At 51.1% G+C, this 21465-nt stretch overlaps 1 protein-coding gene across 15 annotated transcripts in view; it reads left to right on the plus strand.

Moving 5' to 3' along the window:
• The first annotated feature begins 819 nt into the window (after positions 1-819).
• PLEKHA6 (pleckstrin homology domain containing A6) overlaps positions 820-21465 on the plus strand; it is a 141588-nt gene continuing 120942 nt past the window's right edge. For 4 of the 15 annotated variants that reach the window (XM_027074797.2, XM_027074794.2, XM_027074801.2 and 1 more), the window contains exons 1-3: positions 823-1353; positions 7553-7629; positions 13750-13807. In XM_027074797.2, coding sequence (XP_026930598.1) covers positions 1271-1353; positions 7553-7629; positions 13750-13807 — 218 coding nt within the window. In that variant the 5' untranslated portion in view covers positions 823-1270. Of the gene's footprint in view, positions 1354-7552; positions 7630-13749; positions 13808-21465 lie in introns of all 15 variants that reach the window. The other 11 variants (XM_027074786.2, XM_027074792.2, XM_027074788.2 and 8 more) reach the window with 6 other exon arrangements.

A 21465-nucleotide genomic window follows, 5' to 3' on the forward strand; every position in this document is an offset into this window, starting at 1 on the left:
TCACTCCACACATACTTGCCAGCTGCCGTGCAACACGTTGCTTCCTCTAAAGGCAGGTGTCTTTCTCATTGTCTAATGACTCCCTTGGGTCTAACACATGGATTGGAACGGTGTGCACCTAATAGGAGCCCCAGGGGCTGGTCCGGAGGAAGTTGGGAAAAGCTCACTACACCCGGACTTCGATACAGAGACAGCACAATTGTGGGTTCCAGCAATACTATTTCTGATATGCCACTTTTGAATGTTTGCAACCTGCATTCTGTGCACAGAACACATTCCAGTCCTTTTTTTTTTTTTCTTTTCTTTTTTTCTTTTTTCCGTTCCCTTTTCCTTTTCTGGTGCAAGTTAGGGGGAAGGGACACAAAAGCTGCTGTTCTCTGGGTGTGTTCCTAAGGTCTCCCTCCGATTCTCCTTAGTCATGGCAGGCTTCTTGGAGGAAGTGCTCAGAAACAAAAGTAAGAGCTAGCTTGACTAATGAGGCTGACATCCAGGGCCCCTTGCTGCCCACACCCGTGCGTGCCACCCTTCCCTGCTTTTGACCTTTGTTCCTCTACTAACCTCCCTCCAAGCAGAACCAGGTTTGACCACCCGCCCTTTTCTGGTCAGGGGCCGGACGTGTCCCCTAGGTTCGTCATTCAAAGCCCTTTCGGCCAAACTGGTTCCCCGCGCCCCACGCCGGGGGCTGGGGACCCGCCGAGCTGCCGCTGTTAGTCCTCCCGGCTGTGAATTACCTTCGGCGGCGGCGGCGGCGGCGGCGGCGGCGGCGCGGCCCCGCCTCCCCTCGGCCGGCCGGCGGTTCAAGTGCAGGTTCGCAGCTGGGAGCGAAGAGGCGACACCCCTCGCTCGCGCACGGCGACCTGCTCCTCGGGCGGCTGCGGGCGGGGAGGGGACAGCGCTCGGCGCGGCGGCCAGCAGTCCGGCGAGGGAGCGTCGGAACCCCCCGCGGCGCGGATTGCCCGGCGTTAAGTTGAGGAGGCGTCCGAAACGGGCTCCGGGCGGGGAGGCGGCGGCTGGAGTGGGGGCCCGGCCCCGCCGGGGTTAAGTCTCGCCTGCTCCCTGCTGCCCGGCTGGCGGCCCGCCGCCTTCAGTGAGAGGCCGGCGCCCCGCAAGGACCCTTCCCCCCCCCCCCACCTCCGTCCCCCTCCCCGCCTGCGGGAGTGCGGACAGTGGGGGCTGCTGGGCAGGAAGCCCTCCACCCCCCCCAACTACCCCCCCCCCCCCCCCGTCAGCCCCGCGCCCCGGGGGGGTGCCCAGAGTGAGAGGGGCCGAGATGGCCGATGAGATTGACTGGTTGGACTTGCCCGGCCGGTGGACCTACGGAGTTGACCGCGGTGGGAGAATCTTCTTCATCAAGTACGTTGGTCTCTCTCGTTTTGCCATTTTATGTTTTCTTTCGAGTTGTCCAACTTGGAAGGTGGCAGGGCGGGGGGCAGGCTGAGCGGTAGGGGGAAGCGATGGCTGGAAAGGCAGGCATGACTAATAAGTTTATCGCCGCCTGTTTGAATGTGTCTCCCGCCTTTTCCTCAATGGGTCAAGGTCCAGCTAAGGCTGGGCATGTCCTCCTCTGGAAAGGCAGGGCGCGGCAGGGCAGGTGCGGGCCTTTCCGGCTGGTCCCCATTCACGGGGGACAGAGTGGGGGGGGGGGGGCAGCGGGTGCCCGAAGCAGGATGATTGGACCCAGTGTCCAGTGGGCCCGTCATTCCTTTCAACCCCGTCCTCTGAAAGGGCCAGGGGTATGTTCTTTCTCTTGCCCCCCCCCCCCCCACCAGATTTTCCTACAGAACACTTGGGCTAAGAGACATCACACCAGGAGACCCTGTCTCAGCCACCAGTTCCTGGCTGTCCCTCATCCCAGGACTCCGTGTTGCCAGGAAGACAGCCCCTCTCCCTTCCTGCTTCCTTTATGGGGCTGTGTGGTCAAGGGGAAGGAGAAGATGCCCACCGCGCATTTGGCATTCTTTAAGGAGAGGGAGCCTCTGCTGCTCTCAGTAATATATTAGTACCGTTATATTAATTTCATAAACCAAAATGGCTCTGGCATAATCTCATTATAACAGAGTGGCCTCGCTGGTGCGATTTTGGCCCGCTCCTGCTATAGTCATTCTTTGCCAGGATAGAAATCTCCCGATAATGTAGCAAGTCTAGAAGCACAGCATTCTGAACTGTTACCCACACATGATGGGTTTTTTCTTCCTCAAGATAGCCACTCACAGAACATTAGAGCTGAAAGGGAGCCTTGGCTGCAACCCCCTCATTTTTCAGATGGGGAGGTGAGGTCTACAGAGAGGAAGGGTACTTGTTCCAGATAAAACCACTTGTTAATCAGAGCTCAGGCTAAGCCCGGTACCCGCCGACTTTAGAGCACTGCTTTCCCTCCAGCACCGAACTGGAGCCCAAGGAAGCCAGCGGATTTTCCCCTTGCTTTTCCGTTGCCACACTTGCTTTAGGCCTTTCTTCTGTAATTATCATCGCCATGATCATAATTGATGCTGTAATTAGATTATGTTAGAAATTAGCTCCACTGAAGTTCTCGATCCTGGGTCAGATTCTTAAATAACAGAACTCCACCGGTATTAAAACCGGAGTCCCTTTGGTCAGTGGTTTCAGACCTTTGAGTCCATGTAAATCACCCGAGGAATAGATGGAGAAAAGGCCGCTTCCTGAGCCCCGCCTCCAGAGATCCACATCTGGGGCGGGGCCTTCGCCTGTGTATTTCCAGGAGCTCCTCAGCTGAAGTGGTTAATTTGGCTGTCCTCCTCTTTCTTCCCAGACTCTTGCGTGCCTTCCAGCTTCTCTTGGCCTTTCACTCCACGAACATTCGAGTAGCCACTGTTTGTGTGCCACACCGCGAGGCATTAGAGATTAAAAAAAAAAAAAAACCAGTGAGATACAGGTTTTTCCTTGAAGGTGATAGGGAGAAAATGCAAATAAATACTTGGGAAATAATAGGATATATTCTCGAGGTATTTGCATGATGGTCTAGGAACACAAGAAAAAAAGAACTGACGTTCTTTGGGGAGCGGAGGGAGAGCTTTCTGGAGGAGGAGACATTTGGGCTGATTCTGGAGCAGAGGACCAGGGTGAAAGGGGCCCTGAAGCAGAGGCCTGTGGGAAGGAGGGCGCTGATGAGTGCCAGGGCACAGGTTGTCTAGAACACTCTGAGGGGGTCAGTGGAGATGGAGTGGAGGCTGCAGGGGTGCTGCAGAAGAGGGGGCAGGACCAATAAGAAGGGGCAGCTTTGGAGAGGCCTTGTGTGTTAGGCTAAGGGATTTGAACTTGGTCCTGCAGGTGATAGGAAACCAAAGGAGATTTTTATTTTTATTATTTTTAAAATGTTTATTCACTTATTTGTGTGTTTGTTTTTAATTTTTTAATATTTTTTTATTTTTGAGAGAGAGAGAGAGAGAGAGTGCAAGCAGGGGAGGGGCAGAGAGAGAGGGAGACACAGAATCCGAAGCAGGCTCCAGGCTCTGAGCTGTCAGCACAGAGCCGGACACAGGGCTCGAACCCACAAACTGTGAGATCGTGACCTGAGCCCAAGTCAGATGCTTAATTGACTGAGCCCCCCAGGTGCCCCTTTATTTTTATTTATTTATTTTTTGTCTTATTTAAGTCATCTCGACACCAAACAGGACCCCGAGATCAAGAGTCACACGTTCTTATGACTGAGTCAGCTAGGCACCCCCCAAAGGAGATTTTTAAGAGGATTGACACCTAGACCTGGGCTTTGGAAGCATCCCTCTGGCAGCTGTGTGGGCAGATGATGACTTAAAGGCTGAACGGGGGCGTAGGGGGAGAAACTTGGGGTTTGGAGAGCAGTCAGGGGTGACTGCTGAGGTCCAGGAGACAGCTGATGAGGCCTGGATTTAGGTGGTGAGGTTACAGGGAAGAGAGATGGGAGAAATCTTTAGGAGGGTGTTCATTTACAGCCTGAATGTTGAGGAAGAGAGGGAAAAGGAAAAATCAAAGATGAATCTCAGAGGTTTTAACTTGAGTGTGACAGAGATGAGGCGTATGGGACAAGGAATGGATTTTAGGGGGCGTATAGATTCAGGGGAAAGTATTGAATTTGAAGTCCCTGCGGGACCTTCAGGAGGTCATGTCTGACAGGCAAGTGGATGTACAAACAGCGGCCTGGGCTGGAGAGGAAGTCCTGGGAGTCGTTGCATAGGGTGGAACCGTCCAGAAATGTGTGACCAAGAAGATGGGGGTACCCAGGCAGCACCAGTGTAGAAGGAAAGGATAGAGGAAGAGAGACCAGAGATTGCAGGATGGTTGCGAGGGAAGGGCACTGCCCTAGCAGGAGGAGGAGAGAGATGGTAAGAGGAAGGAACGGTCAAGAGCGGAAAGGCCAAATGAGCTTAAAACTGGAAAGTGGCTAGAACTAAGGAGGTCTTTACTGACTTCTAAGAAAAGTGGGTTCGGGGAGGACTGAGGACAGAAACCAGATTGCAAAGGATGGATGAGAGGGAGACCAGGAAGTGGGGACAGCTGGAGGGGACCAGTTTCCAAGAAGGATGCTGGGTCAGTAAGAAGAGGAACAAGCTGGGAGGGGAGGCGGAGGGTTCAGACCAGAAGACAAAGACCAGAGTGGGGCTAAGCAGACGATGACCTGAGAGGGAGAGAGAAGTGGAAGAGACAATCTTGTGATACTCAATAGAATAAAGTTCTGGAAAAAACAGGAGATGACGGGGACTATAACCCAGGCAGAGAGATTAGGCTTACGTGGAGGAAGGCCGCTTCTTCATGTAGAGACGAGTATTTTTTAAAAAATTTTTTTCAATGTTTATTTGTTTTTGAGAGAGAGACAGGTAGAGCGTGAGCAGGGGAGGGGCAGAGAGAGAGGGAGACACAGAATCTGAAGCAGGCTCCAGGCTCTGGGCTGTCAGCCCAGAGCCCGATGTGGGGCTCGAACCCATGGACCATGAGATCATGCCCTGAGCTGCAGTCGGACGCTTAACTGGCTGAGTGAGCCACCCAGGTGCCCCTAGAGACAAGTATTAAGGTGGGGATATGGGTGCTTTGGGGGGTGGCTGGTTGGGCGTATTGAGGAAGCTCCTGACTGATGGTTTCTGGTTTTTCTTGAAGTAAGTGATAAGATTGTCCATTGAGAACGGGGAAGGGGGAGGAAAGAAGAGGCTGGTGAGGGGATTGAGGTTGATGGGGAAGCTTTAGAACACTCTGCAAATGGCAACTGGCCGGGGCCCCTGAAGAAGATGCTAGGTGGCACTTAGGGACCAGCTAAGCGTGGGGACTGTGGGTTTGCAGTGACATCGGTCCTCCCAGTTTTACAGTTCTCTGTCAGCCCAGAGCCAGGGGTGGAGACAGCCTGTGACTGCATCGTTCTGGGCCAGGAGCTGGCAAGGGGAGTAGCAGAACGACAGGGGAAAGACATTGAGGTTGCGGGATCGTGTCCACCTCTGTGACCCTGGGATTGTCCATGATGTCCAGGACGCGTGGAGATGGTCGTCTGAGGGAATGATGTGAGAGAGGAGAAGAGGAATCGGGGCCAGAAGGTGTCCGGGTGGCTGAAGAGGAAGTGTAAGGGCGTGAGTTTCCCCGCACACTTAAAGTTCACACTGGCTGACTTTCCTCTTCCTGGGCTTCCTCTCGCACTGCCTCCCGGCACCAAAGCCCACGACACAGGGCATCTCTGTGTGTGCACAATGGTTCGAGGGTCCTGGGGGCACCAGAACGGTGACTTTGTTTCTTGTCTCCTCATCAGACGGGTGAGTCCACTGGGAAACCCCGTCCTGTAGCAGGTGTCCAAACTCAGAGAAACATTAGTGGAGTCCAGTGAAAAAAGAAAGCATGTGTCCACACGAAGGCTTAGGCATAGGTATTCCTGGCAGCTTTGTTTGTAATGGCCCGACCTGAAAACAACCCGAATGTCCATCACCAGGTGAGTAGATGGACACCGTGGTATATTCTATGATGGAATACTACTCAGGAATGAAGCGGAATCAACTATGAACACATGTTACCACGGAGAGGGGAGAGTGAGAGAGAGAGAGAAAAGAAAGGGAGAGAAGGAAGGAGAGCAGGAGGAAGAAAATAAGAAAGAAGTCAAAGAAGTCTAGCTTGCATGATTCCTTTATATAAAATTCTAGAAACTCTAGAAAATGCAAACTAATCTATAGAAACAGGAAGCAGATTAGTTGTTGTTGGGGGGGCAGTGCAGGTGGAAAGAGCTGACAGCGTGGGAGAGAGGAATTATGAGGGGGCACAAAGGAAAACTGGGGGGTTCACATCTCGATTTTGGTGATAGTTTCACAGGTATATACACATGTCAACACTTTACATGGTACGCTTTAAATATGTGCAGCATTGTACATTGTGTATCTTACTTCAATAAAAATTCTTAATGAGATTTGTTATATTAATTAAAGTATTAAGGATACTTTAACATCAGCGAGTGGAGTCCTGTCCTAGACCCCAAGACAGGCCCCACCCCAAAGCCTGGATGATGCAGGTGATACAGACTCCTCTCCTCCACGTGCCTGGGTTGGCCCAGAAAGTCAGGTGCCTCGTGTGGGTCACAAATGACTCTGGAAAAATTAATATCATTTGGTTGGTGGGGGTGGAGAAATGTTGATGGGTTCATCTGCCTCCCAGTCTAGACCCAGCGGATCTGTGGTCTTGGGGAGCCCAACTTGCCAGGAGTGAGCTGTTAGAATCCTGGCTTCATCACTTATTGATCATATGATTTGGGGCAAGTCCCTTAACCTCTCTGAACCTCAGGTTCATCATCTGTAAAATTCCTCATGTGAAGGACTGTTGTGAACGAAAATATTTAACATTGAGACACCCAAGGACTAGGGGTTCACCTAGCCTCCTCCTCTTGTATCCGTTGAGAAGCTTCCAGTTGAGTACCTTCACTGTTCTCCCCAGAGACTTCACCTGTCACCCCAAATGTCACCTCCTTAGCACACCCTTCGTGCTGTTCCCCTTCCTTAATTTCGTCCCGGATAGCACTTCCTCCTCTGTGATGGGATAATGCTCTTTATGCGTAGCTATAATAGGGATAGGGTATACTTCCTATTATATTACATTGCAACCGTCTTTTTATATGTCTGTTTCCCCCGTGGGTTATAAATTCTTTGAGGTCAGGGTCAGATGTTATTTATTTCTGATTCCTCAGCATCTACTCAGTAAATGCTTTGTGCATGTGAATGAATGAATGGCTGTGTGGATTCATCTATCTCACGTGCCTGGGATCAGACCGTCAGTGTTGGTGTGAATTGGGAGAGGGATGTCCTACTCCGGGAAGCCTCTATTGTATCTGAGACTTTTTTTTATGGGTTCTTGTGGTTTTTTTTGAGACAGAGAGAAACAGAGCACGAGCGGGGGAGGGGCAGAGAGAGAGGGAGACACAGAATCCGAAGCAGGCTCCAGGCTCTGAGCTGTCAGCACAGAGCCCGAAGTGGGGCTCCAACCCAGCAACCGTGAGATCGTGGCCTGAGCCAAAGTCGGACGCTTAACCGACTGAGCTACCCAGGCGCCCCGGTATCTGACACTTTCTTATTGGTTTGGTTTGGTTTTTTTTTTGTAGCGATGAGGAAAAGTCAACCAGCTGGGTGCACCCTGGTACAGAATCACCCATCCAGAGTGGACACTCCTCCAGCCCAGGTAAGGAGCTTGGCTGTCCCCACCTTTGCAATTGAGGAGGAAACAATGGCTTGAGGCAGCATAACTGCCCTGACTTTGCTTCTGACTTTTTCTTTTCTTTTTTTTTTTTTTAATTTTTTTTTCAACATTTATTTATTTTTGGGACAGAGAGAGACAGAGCATGAACGGGGGAGGGGCAGAGAGAGAGGGAGACACAGAATCTGGAACAGGCTCCAGGCTCTGAGCCGTCAGCGCAGAGCCTGATGCGGGGCTCGAACTCACGGACCGCGAGATCGTGACCTGGCTGAAGCCGGACGCTTAACCGACTGCGCCACCCAGGCGCCCCTGACTTTTTCTTTTCTGCATGGATGGATTCAGCTTAGCATTTGGACCACCTGGGGAGGGTGCAGGAGCATTGATGCTCACCTTGAGGTCTTTCTGAGTTTCCAGTTCTGTAGTTAGCATATGGGACCGATCTTTGAGGACACAGATTTGACCCCTCTGTCATCTCCCTGCCCAGTCAGAAACTCCTCTCCATCTTCAGAGCTCCTGAGCTGGGCGTAATCCCAGTTCCTGGTGCTGTACCATAGAACCGTGTGCCATGATGGAAATGTTCTCTCTCTGAGCTGCCCAGCAGAGTCACCATTAACCACAAATAGCTACTGAGCGATTGCAACGTGATTAGTGTGGCTGAGGAAGTGAACTGTTACGTTTGAATTCATTCAAATTTAAGTAGCCCCACATGGCTAGTAGGAATGCCTTCACACTGGGGTGGGGGTGGGGGGACATGAGAGAAAAGGGCACGGGGCCCACACTGACTGCTTACTGTAGAGCAGACTCCAGTGCTAGCCCAGGCCAGTGGGAAGGTGAGGACACGTACAGGCGGAATTTCAGTCTAAACTGGGGAGGCAGAGACACCAAGAATGAGAAGGGCCGGGGTACTTCGAGTGGACAGGCAGTGTTCCTCTTCAGAATGTTGCCACAGAGCCACCCTCGCTGGCCTTCTGGCCCTTCCGCTGACTGCACACCACGTGGTTCTAGGAGTCTGGGTCGCTCATGGGACACAGCCAGCACTGCGGGACACATTGGGTTAAGTAAGGTGTTGGCCTCCCAGAGCCCACTTTCTTTTAGATTCTGGGCTAGGATCATTGTGTTTCCAGGGCCGGAAGGGACTTCAGGGACCCTGGAACCCAACGCCTTCTTTCAAGGGTGGGAAGATCGAAGAACAGAGGGGAAGTACCTGGCCGTTCAGCTGCGCAAAGCCGTGCCAGGGTGAAATGCCTAAGTTCTAGAGGCAGAGAGGCCTGGGCTCAAATCTTGACTCTACTTTCTCTCAGGGTGGTCTTGAGCAAGTGGCTTAAATCTTCCGGGACTTGGCTCTTCTTCATTGGCAAAATAGGGATAGGACAGCGAACCTCCGAAGATGATAGCAAAGGCTACCCGAGAGAATCACCATCAATGGAGGTGACCGCTATCGCTGTGGTCACTGTTGTTACTTCTGACATGAAGTAAGGCCTCTTACCCCAAGATCGGGCTGTGTCCCTCTCCTGGGTTGCTGTTTTTGCTGCTCTCCGTGTTTAAAATTTGATTGCGTGTACCTCGCTATGGCCCTAGGTAGGACTAGAAGACGGATAAAAGCCTGTGAGCCAATTACTTCATTTTGGGCTGCAGCCAACTGGTTGTCCGAGGCTGGGAAGGGGTTAAGATGCCCCTGAAGCTTGCTGGGAGGGCAGCTGCCTCAGCGGGCACTCCGCCTGGACAGGAATATAAGCACTTCTTGGTGTTGCCCGGGCAGAGAGGGCAGTGTGGAGGGAAGTTGCTGGAAAAGGCAGGGGACAAAATCCACGCTGGCCTCTTTCCCAGGCACATCACAGTGGCAGGATTATTTATGATTCTGACCCAATGGGGATCCCTCTACTTGGGGAGACTGCCAACCCACGCCCTTCTGAATGGGAACGTCCTCCCACAGGGACAGAGGGGAACAAGTAGCATTTATGGAGCAGCACAGAGGAAAGAATGTCAGCTTTGGAGGCAGTAGAGACCAGACTCACATCCCAGACCAGACACTTCCTGGGTGACCTTAAGCAAGTTGATTAACCTCTCTGGGCCTCAGTTTCCTCGTCTATAAAAATGTTCAAGCCAATGCCTATCATATACTGCTTTTCTGCAAATTAAATATGCTAACAGTGGTAGAATGTGTAGCTGAGAGGAAGGAAGCACTAAGTGGCAGCTGGTGTTATTATTTCTATGGACCAAGCCCTGGGAGGGGAGCTGGGTTCATTGGCTTCCCTGATACTTTGAAGCAGCAGCAGCACCACCAACACTAACCATGGAAATCTAGACCCTTGAGAAATAGAGGTGAATAAAATGAATTATACAGACTGGGCCCGCCACTCTATAGAACCCAGGTTCTGCTCTCCAGCAGCTTGTGCCCTGAGGCAGCTGACAATATGGCGGGAGAGATTCAGACCAAGAGTGAATGGCTATGTTTTGTAAAACCTCATACACAAGGCAGGTGTTTGGCTTGACCAGACAGGTGGCAGTGATCATCTGTCAAGAGAATCCACACATGTTTTACAATAGGTCAGCCACAGGGCTCTTGCACGCCCAAAAGGAATGATCTCCACCAGTGCCCTGCCTGTCTCCACCTTGGACAGTGGTTTCCCTTGAGTTTCTCAGAAGACCCTTCCTCTGCCTTGGGGTGGAGGAATCCTGTTTGTCAGGGAGGCAGGATGCTCTTTTGGGGGGATGGGTAGGATGAAACAGTACCTAATAGAGCGCTCTTAAGAGATAGAGTGCTAATACAGCCCCACTCTTAGGGGCTGCAGCCACCTGCAGGGAGTGCCTGGGCACCTCCGAGCCATGGTCACCTTCTGTATCTATTCAGGTTTTGCTCACTCTGTAAGCCTGTGATTCTCTGCTTTGAGCATTTCCGTGGATATTTTTTTTTCAGAGGTGCTATTAAAAAAGATTTTGTTCTAGATTAACCAGACAGAAAATCAACAGAGAAGGATTAATGACCTTAAATGACATATTAGATCAAATGAATTTAATGGTTACAGACATAACGTTCCACCCCAGACCAGAAGATACATTCTTCTCAAGGGCACATGGAACATTTTCCAAAGTAGATCACATTTTAAGATACAAAACAAGTATCAGTAAATTTAAGAAGAATGAAATCATATCAAGCATCTTTTCAAACCACAATGGTATGAAACTAAAAGTCAATTACAAGAACACTGGAAAAATCACAAATATGTGGATGCTATATGCTACCGACCAACCAATGGGTCAACAAAGAAATCAAAGGAGGAATGAAAAAATACCTTGAGACAAATGAAAACAGAAATACAACATACCAAAATCTCTGGGATGCAGCAAAAACAGCTCCATGAGGAATGTTCATAGCAATATGGGTCTACCTCAAGAAACAAGAAAATCTCAAATAACCAAACCAACTTTACACCTATAGGAACTAGAAAAAGAACAAGAAGTGAAGCCCACAGTTAGTAGAAGGAAGGAAATAACAAAGCTCTGGGTGGAAATAAATGAAATGGAGACTGGAAAAGACAATAAAAAAGATGAACTAAGAGCTGGCTCTTTGAAAAGATAAAATTGACATGCTTTTAGCTTGACTCACCAAGAAAAGGAGAAAGAGGGCTCAAGTAAATAAAATCAGAAGTGAAGGAGAAGTTACAACTGACACCACAGAAATACAAAGGGTCATATGACACTACTATGAACAATTATATGCTAGTAAATTATCCAACCTAGAAGAAATGGATACATTTCTAGAAACATGCCATCTTCTTTCTCAGGCTGAACCATGAAGAAATTGTAAGTGTGAATAGACCAATTACTGGTAAGGAAATGGAATCACTAATCAAAAACCTCCCAAGAAACAAAAGCCCAGAACCAAATGGCTTCATGGGTAAATTCTACCAAACATTCAAAGAAGATTTAATACCTATCTTTCTCGATCTCTTCTAAAAAATCGAAGAGGAAGGAATGCTTCCAAACTCATTTTATGAGGCCAGCATTACCCTCATACCAAAACCAGACCAGGACACCAGGCAAAAAGAAAATTATGGGCCAATATTCTTGATGAACATAATTGCAAAAATTCTCAACAAAATATTCTCAACAAGACATTAATAGGATCATTTACCATGATTGAATGGTATTTATTTCAGGGATGCCCAGAAATAAACCTACGCATATATGGTCAATTAATTTATGACAAATGAGGCAAGAAGATGGAATGGAGAAAGGACAGTCTCTTTAAAAATTTTTTAAAGTTTATTTACTTATTTTGAGAGAGAGAGCAACAGGGGGGTGGGGGTGTGCAAAGAGAGAGGGAGAGAGAGAAAATCCCAAGCAGGCTCTGCACTGCCACTGCAGAGCCCGATGCAGGGCTCGAACTCATGAGCCATGAAATCATGACCTGAGCTGAAGTCAAGAGTTGGATGCTTAACTGACTGAGCCACCCAGGTGCCCCAGGACGGTCTCTTTAAATGGTGTTGGCAAAACTGGACAGCTATATGCAAAAGAATGAAACTAGACCACTATTTTACATATACACAAAAATGAACTCAAAATGGATTCAAGATTTGAATGTAGGACTTGAAGCCATAAAACTCCTAGAAAACAATAAATTCCTTGACCCTAGTCTTGGTGATGACTTTTTGGAGCTGACTCTAAAGGCAAGGGCAACAGAAGCAAAAATAAACAAATGCTACTGCATCACACTCAAAAGCTTCTGCACAGCCAAGGGAACCATCCACAGAATGAAAAGGCGACGTACAGAATGGGAGAAAATATTTGCACATCATGTATCTGATAAGGGGTTAATATCCAAAATACATAAAGAACTCATATCGCTCAATGACAAAAACAAAACCAAACCAAAAAACCCACACAACACACAAAACACATAACCCAAGACAAAAAACATTCTGATCAGAAAGGGGGCAGAGGACCTGAATAGACATCCTTCCAAAGAAGACATATAGATGGCCAATAGACACAAAAAGATGCTTAACATCACTTATCCTCAGGGAAAGGCAATCAAAACCACAACAAGATATTACAGCACAGCTGTCAGAATGGCTGTTATCAAAAAGACTAGATGCAACAAGCATTGGCGAAGATACAAGAGAAAAGGGAACCCTCATGCACCGTTGGTGGGAATGCAGACTGCTACAGCCACTCTGGAAAACAATATGGCCGATGAATGGGTAAAGATGTGGTATATATCTGATAGAATACTACTCAGCCATAAACAAGAATGAAATCCTGCCACTTGTGACAGCAAGGATGGACCAGGAGAGGGGTGTGCGACGTGACATGAGAAAGACAAATACTGTATGATTTCCCTTTTATGTGGAATCTAAACAGGAAGACGGAAGAACAGGCTAAATACAACTCGTTGATAATAGAACCGTGGTTGCTGGAGGGGAGGGGAGCTGGTGGGGGGCTGAACGGGTGGAGGAGGTCAAGGGGTACAAACTTCCAATTAGAAAATAAGGAAATATATAATGTACAGCACCGTGACTATAGTCAGTAAAAGTTGCCAAGGGTAAATCCTAAAAGTTCTCATCGCAAGAAAAAGTCCTCAGTATCTTGTCCAGAAGCAGCAGAAGCTGGTGGTAATGATACTGGCCTGGGGTTTGGAGGCTTGAGTCCTGTTCTGATCTTGGGTGCTATTCGTCTGTGAGGCCTGGGGCAAGGGATCCGCCCTTGGATCTTGCTTGTGCTTCTGCGACAAAAGGAGAGGGCTGTGGGACCGCCCTGAGCGCCCTTCCAGGGGAACCACCTGTGCATTCACCGCTGGGTCCCTGGGGCTGGCGCAGGGCCTGGCCCAGAGTAGCTGCTCAGGAAAAGCTTGTCGAATGAACGAGCAAACCCTGTGAGGTAGCGATCCATTCGGTCACTTAACTGCCATCCCTCTTCTTCTTTGCTAGAAACAGACCGATGGGGATGACGGACCAAAAAGGGTGAGAGATAGGTGGGTTTGAGCACTTTTGGCTGGTCTGTGAATTTTCCTGGTTCTCCGGGCCCCATCCCTCCTGAGCGCAGACCCGGTGTACGGGGCTGAGAAGAAAGAGAGGATCATGTTGTGAATTTGCTTCCTCACAGGGTTGCCCAAAGGCTGGGAGATGGATTCTACCCAGGAGGGAGCCGTGTACTTCATCAAGTGAGTAAGATGGGAGTTTCTTTCTGGTGTGGCTGTTGGGCCTGCTGTTTTGGTCACTGATGCCTCCCTGGGTGGGGGGTGGGGGGGTTGTTAAAGGGGCTGCTCTTGCACTGAAGGCCTTGCTGGGGTCTGTGAGTGGCCAGGAGGCCTCCAGCCTGGCAGAGAAAGCTAGGTGGTGTGTGTGTGTGTGTGTGTGTGTGTGTGTGTGTGTGTGTGTGTTTATGCACGTGCGCATATGGGGTGTGTATGTTTCTGTTGGCCTGGGAGGGCCACTGTCAATCATGGGAAGTCTTCCCAGTTTGGATGGGTGGGTGGAGTGCTGGGGGGAGCAGGGATGGCTCAACAAAGTAAAGCAAAGAGGCTGCTTTAGACACCCCCGTGGGACAAAAGTCTCCGAGGAAGGAGACGGAGCGCGAGGAAGCCCGAAAGAGACAGGGAGTGGAGCAGGAGGAGGGAAGGTGTGAGTGAGGTGCGCGGACAGGCAGGTTGGGCCGTGGCAAGGCCCACTCCGTCTCTCTTGCTCTCCTAGACGGAGCATCTGTGACCCTGGAGGTGGCGGGGTACGTGCAGTGCTGTTTTTCCCTGGGGTTTGGTCACGCTCCGCCGTGGGCCGGGCTAGCTGGTGCTCTCGGCAGCCAGCAGGACACCTGGGGAAGGCGCCCCGGATGCAACCTTGGAAGCAGAAGAGAACTCTTTGGGCTGGGGTGGTCCACGTCTACCCGATTGGTTTCATTTCCCGCCGCCTTGGCCTGGGTCTCTCCATCTCCCAGGCAGGCTGGGTCCTGGCATTGTTCCCACAGGCGAGGCTTGGCATGCTCAGGCCTGCGCCTGGCCTGGCCTCGGAGTCTACAGGGCTGGTAAGAGAGTGGCTGAGCAGACGGTTGGGGCGTGGGCACCGCCAGAGGCATCCCCTGCCCGGCCGGGGGAGGGAGGGCCCCCCTCATCTCCTCCCCCTCCTGTCCCCCTTCCAAATCTTCATTCATCTCTCATGAGCGCCCACCCTCCCTCCAGACCAGCCAGCCTTTACATCAGCTTGGCTGTGAACCATCTTCTTGAAACAAAAACAAAACAAAATGGACAAGTTATCTGCTTCAGAGACTGTTCAGCTAGGATGTGGGTTCTACAGCCTGAGCTTTCCCTGAAATTGAGCCCAAACCCCTGCTTCGGTTAAGAATCCTAACCATCTTCTGGGCTCCTGGGTGGCTCAGTCGGTTCAGCGTCCGACTTCGGCTCAGGTCACGATCTCCCGGTCTGTGAGTTCGAGCCCCGCATCCGGCTCTGTGCTGACAGCCCAGAGCCTGGAGCCTGTTTCAGATTCTGTGTCTCCCTCTCTCTCTGCCCCTCCTCCCCCATTCATATTCTCTCTCTCTCTCTCTGTCAAAAATAAACATTAAAAAAAAATTAATTATAAAAAAAATCCTAACCATCTTCATACTCCTCAGGTGGATCTGGTGCTTGAGACCATCTACTAAGTACTTCCACCTGTATTACCTCATCTCAACCACCCCTGAACACTTACCACCTGCCGTGGCCTGGCCCTGACCCTTTCTTGGCCTGGCCCTGGCCCTTTCTGACCTCATCTCCCATAACAGGCCAGCTACCGTGATTTTTATCTTTCTTTTCCTCCGGTGTGCCAAATTCATGCTTACCTCAGGACCTTTGCATCTGCTGTTCCTTTTGCCTGGGAGCACTTTCCTCCTGTTTTTGTGCATCTGGCCCCTATGTATCATTTAGCTCGAATGTTATCTTCTCGGAGGGACCGTTCCTCACTACCTGCTCTGCTCTTCCTTAGACCCTCTCTCTCTCTTAAGTAAACTTTATGCCCAACGTGGGACTCAAACTCACAACTCTGAGCTCAAGGGTCTCATGCTGTGTAGACTGAGTCAGCCAGGCACCCTCAGACCCTGTTACTTTTCTTTAGACTACCCGCCACTACTTGGAAGTTTGTCGTTTCTATATTTCTATATTTACTTAGTCATCGGTGGTGTTCCCCATTGCCTCGTCAGCCCTGAGAACAGATTCTGGCTATCTCATGCTCCACTGTGTCCTAGAACCTTGCCAGAGTGTGACAGGAATCTGAGATATTTGCTGGAATAAATGAATGGAAATGTTGGGAGGTAAACCACACAGGCGTCATTGACTCCTCCGGCTACCAGCCCGGAGCATCACGAGCTCCTCACCTTGTCTTCACCAACACCAGTTCTGTCTTTCTCAGAAAGTGCCACCAGAGGGGCACCTGGGTGGCTCAGTTGCTTAAGTGACCGACTGACTCTTGATTTCGGCTCAGGTCCTGATCTCACGGTCCGTGAGTTCGAGCCCCGTGTGGGGCTCTGCACTGACAGTGTGGAGCCTGCTTGGGATTCTCTCTCTCTGCCCCTCCCCTCCTTGAGCGCTCTCTCTAAAAATAAATAAATAAACTTAAAAAGATAAAAATAAAGAAGCACCACCAGAGGAGATCCCTCCAAGACAGCCTCAAGCCCCACTGCCTGGCAATTCTCCTAAATCTCTTTCACCCCATGGTCACAGCCTGACTTCATGCCCACACGGGCTCTCACCTGGATCATTCTAGCAGGTTCCCGACTGGTGTTCCTGCCTCCAGGCCATACTGCTTCACAAATGCTTCTTTGCTAAGCGCAGCTTTGGTCACATCATTCTGCTTTAAAAACCGTTCATGCTTGGGAGCCTGGGTGGCTCGGTCGGTTAAGCGTCCGACTTTGGCCCAGGTCTTGATCTCATGGTTCGTGAGTTGGAGCCCTGCACTGAGCTGGCTGCTGTCCGCACAGAGCCCATTTCGGATCCCCAGTGCCCGCCTCCCCCTGCCCCTTGTCACTCCAAGAAAAAAAAAAAAAAAAAGAACAAAACAAAACAAAAAAACCTTTCATGCTTCTGTCAGTTACAAGATAAAATCGAAATTCCTTACTCAGGTACTTCAAAGGGCTTCATAATCTGGTTTCCTGCCTTCCTGCTCTGACTTCACCTCCCATACTCCCCAGTTTGCCAGACCAGATCATTTGTGGTTCCCTCAACACATACCTCTTTTCCATGCCTCCCAGCCTTTGCAAGTGCTAATCTCTCCTTTCACAGGGCTTGTGTCCACCTGTGAATACTTGCCTTTCTTTGAAAACTCAGCCCATGACATCACTCCTTTAGGGAAGCCCACCGGTGTTGTAACTGTTTACATGTGTGTTATTTTCCCTAGATTGGTGGTTCACTAACTTGAGTGTGCGTCGAAATCACCCGGAGGGCTTGTTAAAACAGATTGGCCCTGGCCCTAGAGTTTCTGATTCAGAAGGTCTGAGAATTTGCCATTCTGACAGGTTTCCCAGGTGATGACGTTGCTGCTGGTCCGGGGACCACACTTTGAGAACCACAGGGCTAGACTGAAAGCCGGTCAAAGGCAGGGCACACATAGGGTGGCCATAAAGTCTGGAAACACAGACAGTATCATTTCATCATGCGTCGCAATGAACTGGCAACAAGCTGTTATGCGTTCGCGTCTGTTCCCAGACTTGGTGGTCACCCCATGTGTCAGGAGCGGCAGTGGCCGCTCCGAGAGCTGAGCTTTACTACGCGATCTCATTCAGTCCTCACCATAGCATTGGGAGGGAGGCGCTAACAACCCTAATGGTTTCAGCAAGGAAGGAGGCTATAGAGACTTAAAACTGAGATTTAACGCTGAGCAAAAAAACTCCTTCAGTGTCATGAAGCTTTTGGAAAGCAAAGCTGGGATTCAGCCCCACGTCTGCTTGATTTCACAGGCTGTGCGCCTAGCGTAACGCCACAGAGATGCCACAGCTGTCTCTGGAATCCTTGGTGCCAGGCTCAGACAAGGGAGGTGCTCAGGAAACCCCGACTGCGTGAGTGAGTGAGTGAGTGAGTGAATGAGTGAATGACTCTGGCCCTCTCATTTTCATGGTTCCCTGCATGATCAAATCCCTACCAAGGTTTGGGACCTTTGGTTGGTGGGTGAGTTGGAGACCCTGAGGACTCCAGACATGGGTCCCAAGGCTTAATAAAGAAAGTCAGGTATACAGACAACTCGAGAAGCTATTTCTTTTTCCTTCTAGCGTGGACGGGTCAAATTTCAATGAGCAAACATTGACATTTGCCCAGGACCAGACGAATATGATAATTATGTGTCAGTAAGCCCTTCCCTTCATGGTGTCTGGGAGGTGACTCTCGTGGGGTCCACAACTGATGTCATTGCTCAAGTGTGCCTGCGGTTTTGAGGGTGTCACTTACAGGAAGGGTGGTTCAGAGAGAAGAGCAAAGGCCAAGTGTTAAAATGTGGGTAAAACCCCCAGCAATACCCCCAGTGTGCGTGTATCACGTGAATCCAGAAGAGGGCGCCAAAGCACACGTGATCAGCCCGGCCAAGGCCTTGCGGCGTTTGCTCAGTGGTGACCCACAGATTCACTCCAGAACCATCTCGACCGTCCTCCGCCACAGGTCAACCACTATGGATCTGGTAGACTCCTTTCAAACGCTTAGAGATCTGGGTGTGTTACACCCATTCCTGATTTTCTCTGGCCCTTGACTCCTCCCCCGCTTCCTGCTGAGGCAGCCAGCTGTGGAGCTTGCCAATTCAGTCTCCCAGAGTGCCTCTCTCTTTCCCCAAAGTTGGCAGGGAGGGAGGCACGGCAGTGATGCTTTCTGCAGAGCCCAATAACCTTTGTTCCCAATCTGGGCCCCTTCTGTCCCGCACCCCCTGACACCAGTGCCCCCGTGGGCCCCTCACCTCCTCCATCCCAGGGAGCCTCACCCAGCCGCTGTCACTTCTTCCATGTTCTTCTAAGGAGGTGCCAGAATGGGCGGTCATGCCACCAGTGCCTTCTGCTCCTCCATGGGCTGCTCAGTGCTGCGCCAGGGGCTGTGGAAGGCAGGATCCAGAAGCCCGGGGCTCTGGCCCCAGGTGCTCATGGGAGTCATCACATAGACCCCAACCCATGGGGCCCCGGAGGAGGCGGCACCCCGGAAGTTGGGCTTTGTTGTCTCCAGAACCCAGACAGGACAAGGAGAGGAGTCACAGGGGGAACAAACCTCATACTTAGTGACCTGACTAGCTCTGCCCTCGGGGTTGGGGGGGGGGCGGGGCACAAAATATCCCAGAACAGTAAAATGAGACAGATGAGAACAGGTACTGAATGCAATGGGGAGGGGGGGGGGGGCTCAGGGAAGAGAAACCCCATTTGCAGATGAAAAAAACTGAGATTCAGCAGCCAAGGAACTTGTTCCAAGTCACTCAGTTGGTTAAGGGGAGGAACTTGGAATTGGAACTCAGTAGATCCTCAAAGGTAGCTCACCACAGGGGGCTCCCTTTTCTGCTCCCCATTTGGTACTTCCGGCAGAGAGAGAGGCCCATGTGGATGCGGCTGGGGTGAAGAATGGGTAAGACATGTCCGAGGGGCAACAAGTCCGTCAATTTCATGGCCACCGAGACTGTGATGACCTTCAAAAGGCCAGGAGGACCCGCGTGCTTGTGCTTAGCGACTCATAGTGGCCCAGAGTTCTGGACCTGCCACCCCTGAGCCTGGGGGCCTGGATTCTAAGGGTGCTTTCTTCAGGATCCTTCCTCCCTCATGCCTCCTTCTCACGCCCTCCCCACCTGAGTGTCACAGGAGTCTTGCTTCTCCACTGCTGGGCTCAGGGAGAGAGTGTAGACTTGGTAAAGGGAGTTTATTTTCTTTGCTCCTCTGCGTGCCCTTGCTGGAACTCTGAGACCCTCCTCGTGCCAGGTGTCCTCACCCCACTCCTCAAAGGTGCTGCCCCCACAGAAGTCCTCCCTTTGGTTTCTCATGCCCCGGGGGCCTCCCAGATCGCCCAGAGACTTCGGCAGAGCCAGCTCAGACCTCTCGCAGGATCTGTCTGCAGCCTTTGCCCTCTGTCTGCCAGAGAGGAAACCCTCCCAGCAGGCCCTTCTGTCCGTCTCCTGCCTTTTCCAGTTGCCCAAGGATTGTGTGGGATTGGGGCTGGGGTCCTAATCCCCTTCCTCGCCCTGCCTGTCTCCCTCCCAGATGCTGCAGTCTCTGGCCCCAACCCTGCTTTGATCCATTGACTGTTCAAGGCCAGAGATGCCCCCCAGAGCCCCTCGTCTTTCTTTGGCTGGAAGCCAGCTCTCCCCCTGCCGGTACTGGGCAGGCTTGCCAAATCCTGGACAGCCAGGGCAGGTGGGTTGGGCTTAATCAGTACTACCTGGCACCAGGCCTGCACCCAGGATTTCTCTGTCCCTTCAGCTGAGTGCCTTTCTCATCGCCGATGAACTCAGCATCTCAGCTGGGCTGGGAGAGAGGTGAGGGGTGACCTAGGGATCCTCTTCCCCACCACGGCTGCAGGCAGGTGCATACTGGTCTAACCTGAGGTTCTCAGCTCTGGCCTGGCCTACTCTGGAGTTGAAAGTAGCTGTCTGTCTGTCTGTCTGTCTGTCTCTCTCTCTCTCTCTCTCTCTCTCTCTCTCGGGTGTGATCAGATCCTTGTAACGATCCCCCTCCCCACTCACGTGGCTCTTCCTGGACCCTGGAAGGGAAGCCTGTGCTCCTGCCCCTTCCATAGCAGATTCTTTTTAAAGAGAAAGGCTTCAGTTGGGTAACTGATGCTTGGACTCCGATCACATTAAAAGAGACCCACAGAGAAGGACGAATCATTGTATTTGAGTGAAGAGAAGCTTAATTTTTGAAATCAAGTTGCTGTAATAATAAATACTCAAAAAAGATATAATAGGTGGGTGAGTCCTTGCAGATGCCCTCCATCTAGCTCCTGCTTCTTGAAGTAGTCTTTATTCAGAAGTGACCCCAGGGGCGCCTGGGTGGCTCAGTTGGTTGAGCATCCAGCTCTTGGTTTCGGCACAGGTCGCGATCTCATGGATGTGGGTTGGAGCCCTGCGTCGGGCTCTGTGCTGACAGTGCGGAGCCTGCGTGGGATTCTTTCTCTCCCTTTCTCTCTGTCCCTCCCATGCTAGTGCTCTGTCGCTCAAAATAAATAAATGAACTTAAAAAACAAGGCAGCAGTGACCACCGTAGCTCATCCGGTTTGGTCTGTAGCTTCCAGGTCTCAGGAGCAGGAGGGACTGAGACCCAGTGAGCCTGCTGGATGTCCCGGCAGACATAGGCCATTTTCTTCCCATCTTTCTGGTCCTGGTTGTGAAATTCAGTGTTTCTATTGCACGTACGCACTGTCACAGAGAATCTGTTATTTTTTCCCCGCATCTCCAGAAATGTGAAGAAGAGAAGGAAAGCGAGGCAGAGAAAGAGAGAGAGAGATCGGGAGAGATCTCTCAATGGCATGGGCTTGTCTACAGCAGAAATGGGGCTGCAGTCCTATTGTCTGAAGCCCTCCCTTCTGTCTCTGAGCAAACACGGGTACCCCCTGGCTTGGCGGGCCTCCTTGCCCCAGGTCACCGGAGATCAATTTGGGCTGAAGACCCGGGAGGTCCTGGCGTCTTGTAATGGGGTCCAACCAGTTCCAGACATTATTTCTTTAAATTCCTTGTTGGGGAGGGGGGAAGGGGGTGGGAAGGCACCAGGACCCCTACCAAGCCCTCCTAACACCCAGAGGTGTGCCCATCTCTTGGCTGGACAGCCACCGAGATGAAAGGCAACCACAGGCAGGTCTGGTGAGTCCCCATGATGCCAGACCCCTGGACACCTTCCGGTTCCCTGCAC

Source organism: Acinonyx jubatus, chromosome E4 (assembly GCF_027475565.1).
Source record: "Acinonyx jubatus isolate Ajub_Pintada_27869175 chromosome E4, VMU_Ajub_asm_v1.0, whole genome shotgun sequence".
Taxonomy (NCBI): domain Eukaryota; kingdom Metazoa; phylum Chordata; class Mammalia; order Carnivora; family Felidae; genus Acinonyx; species Acinonyx jubatus.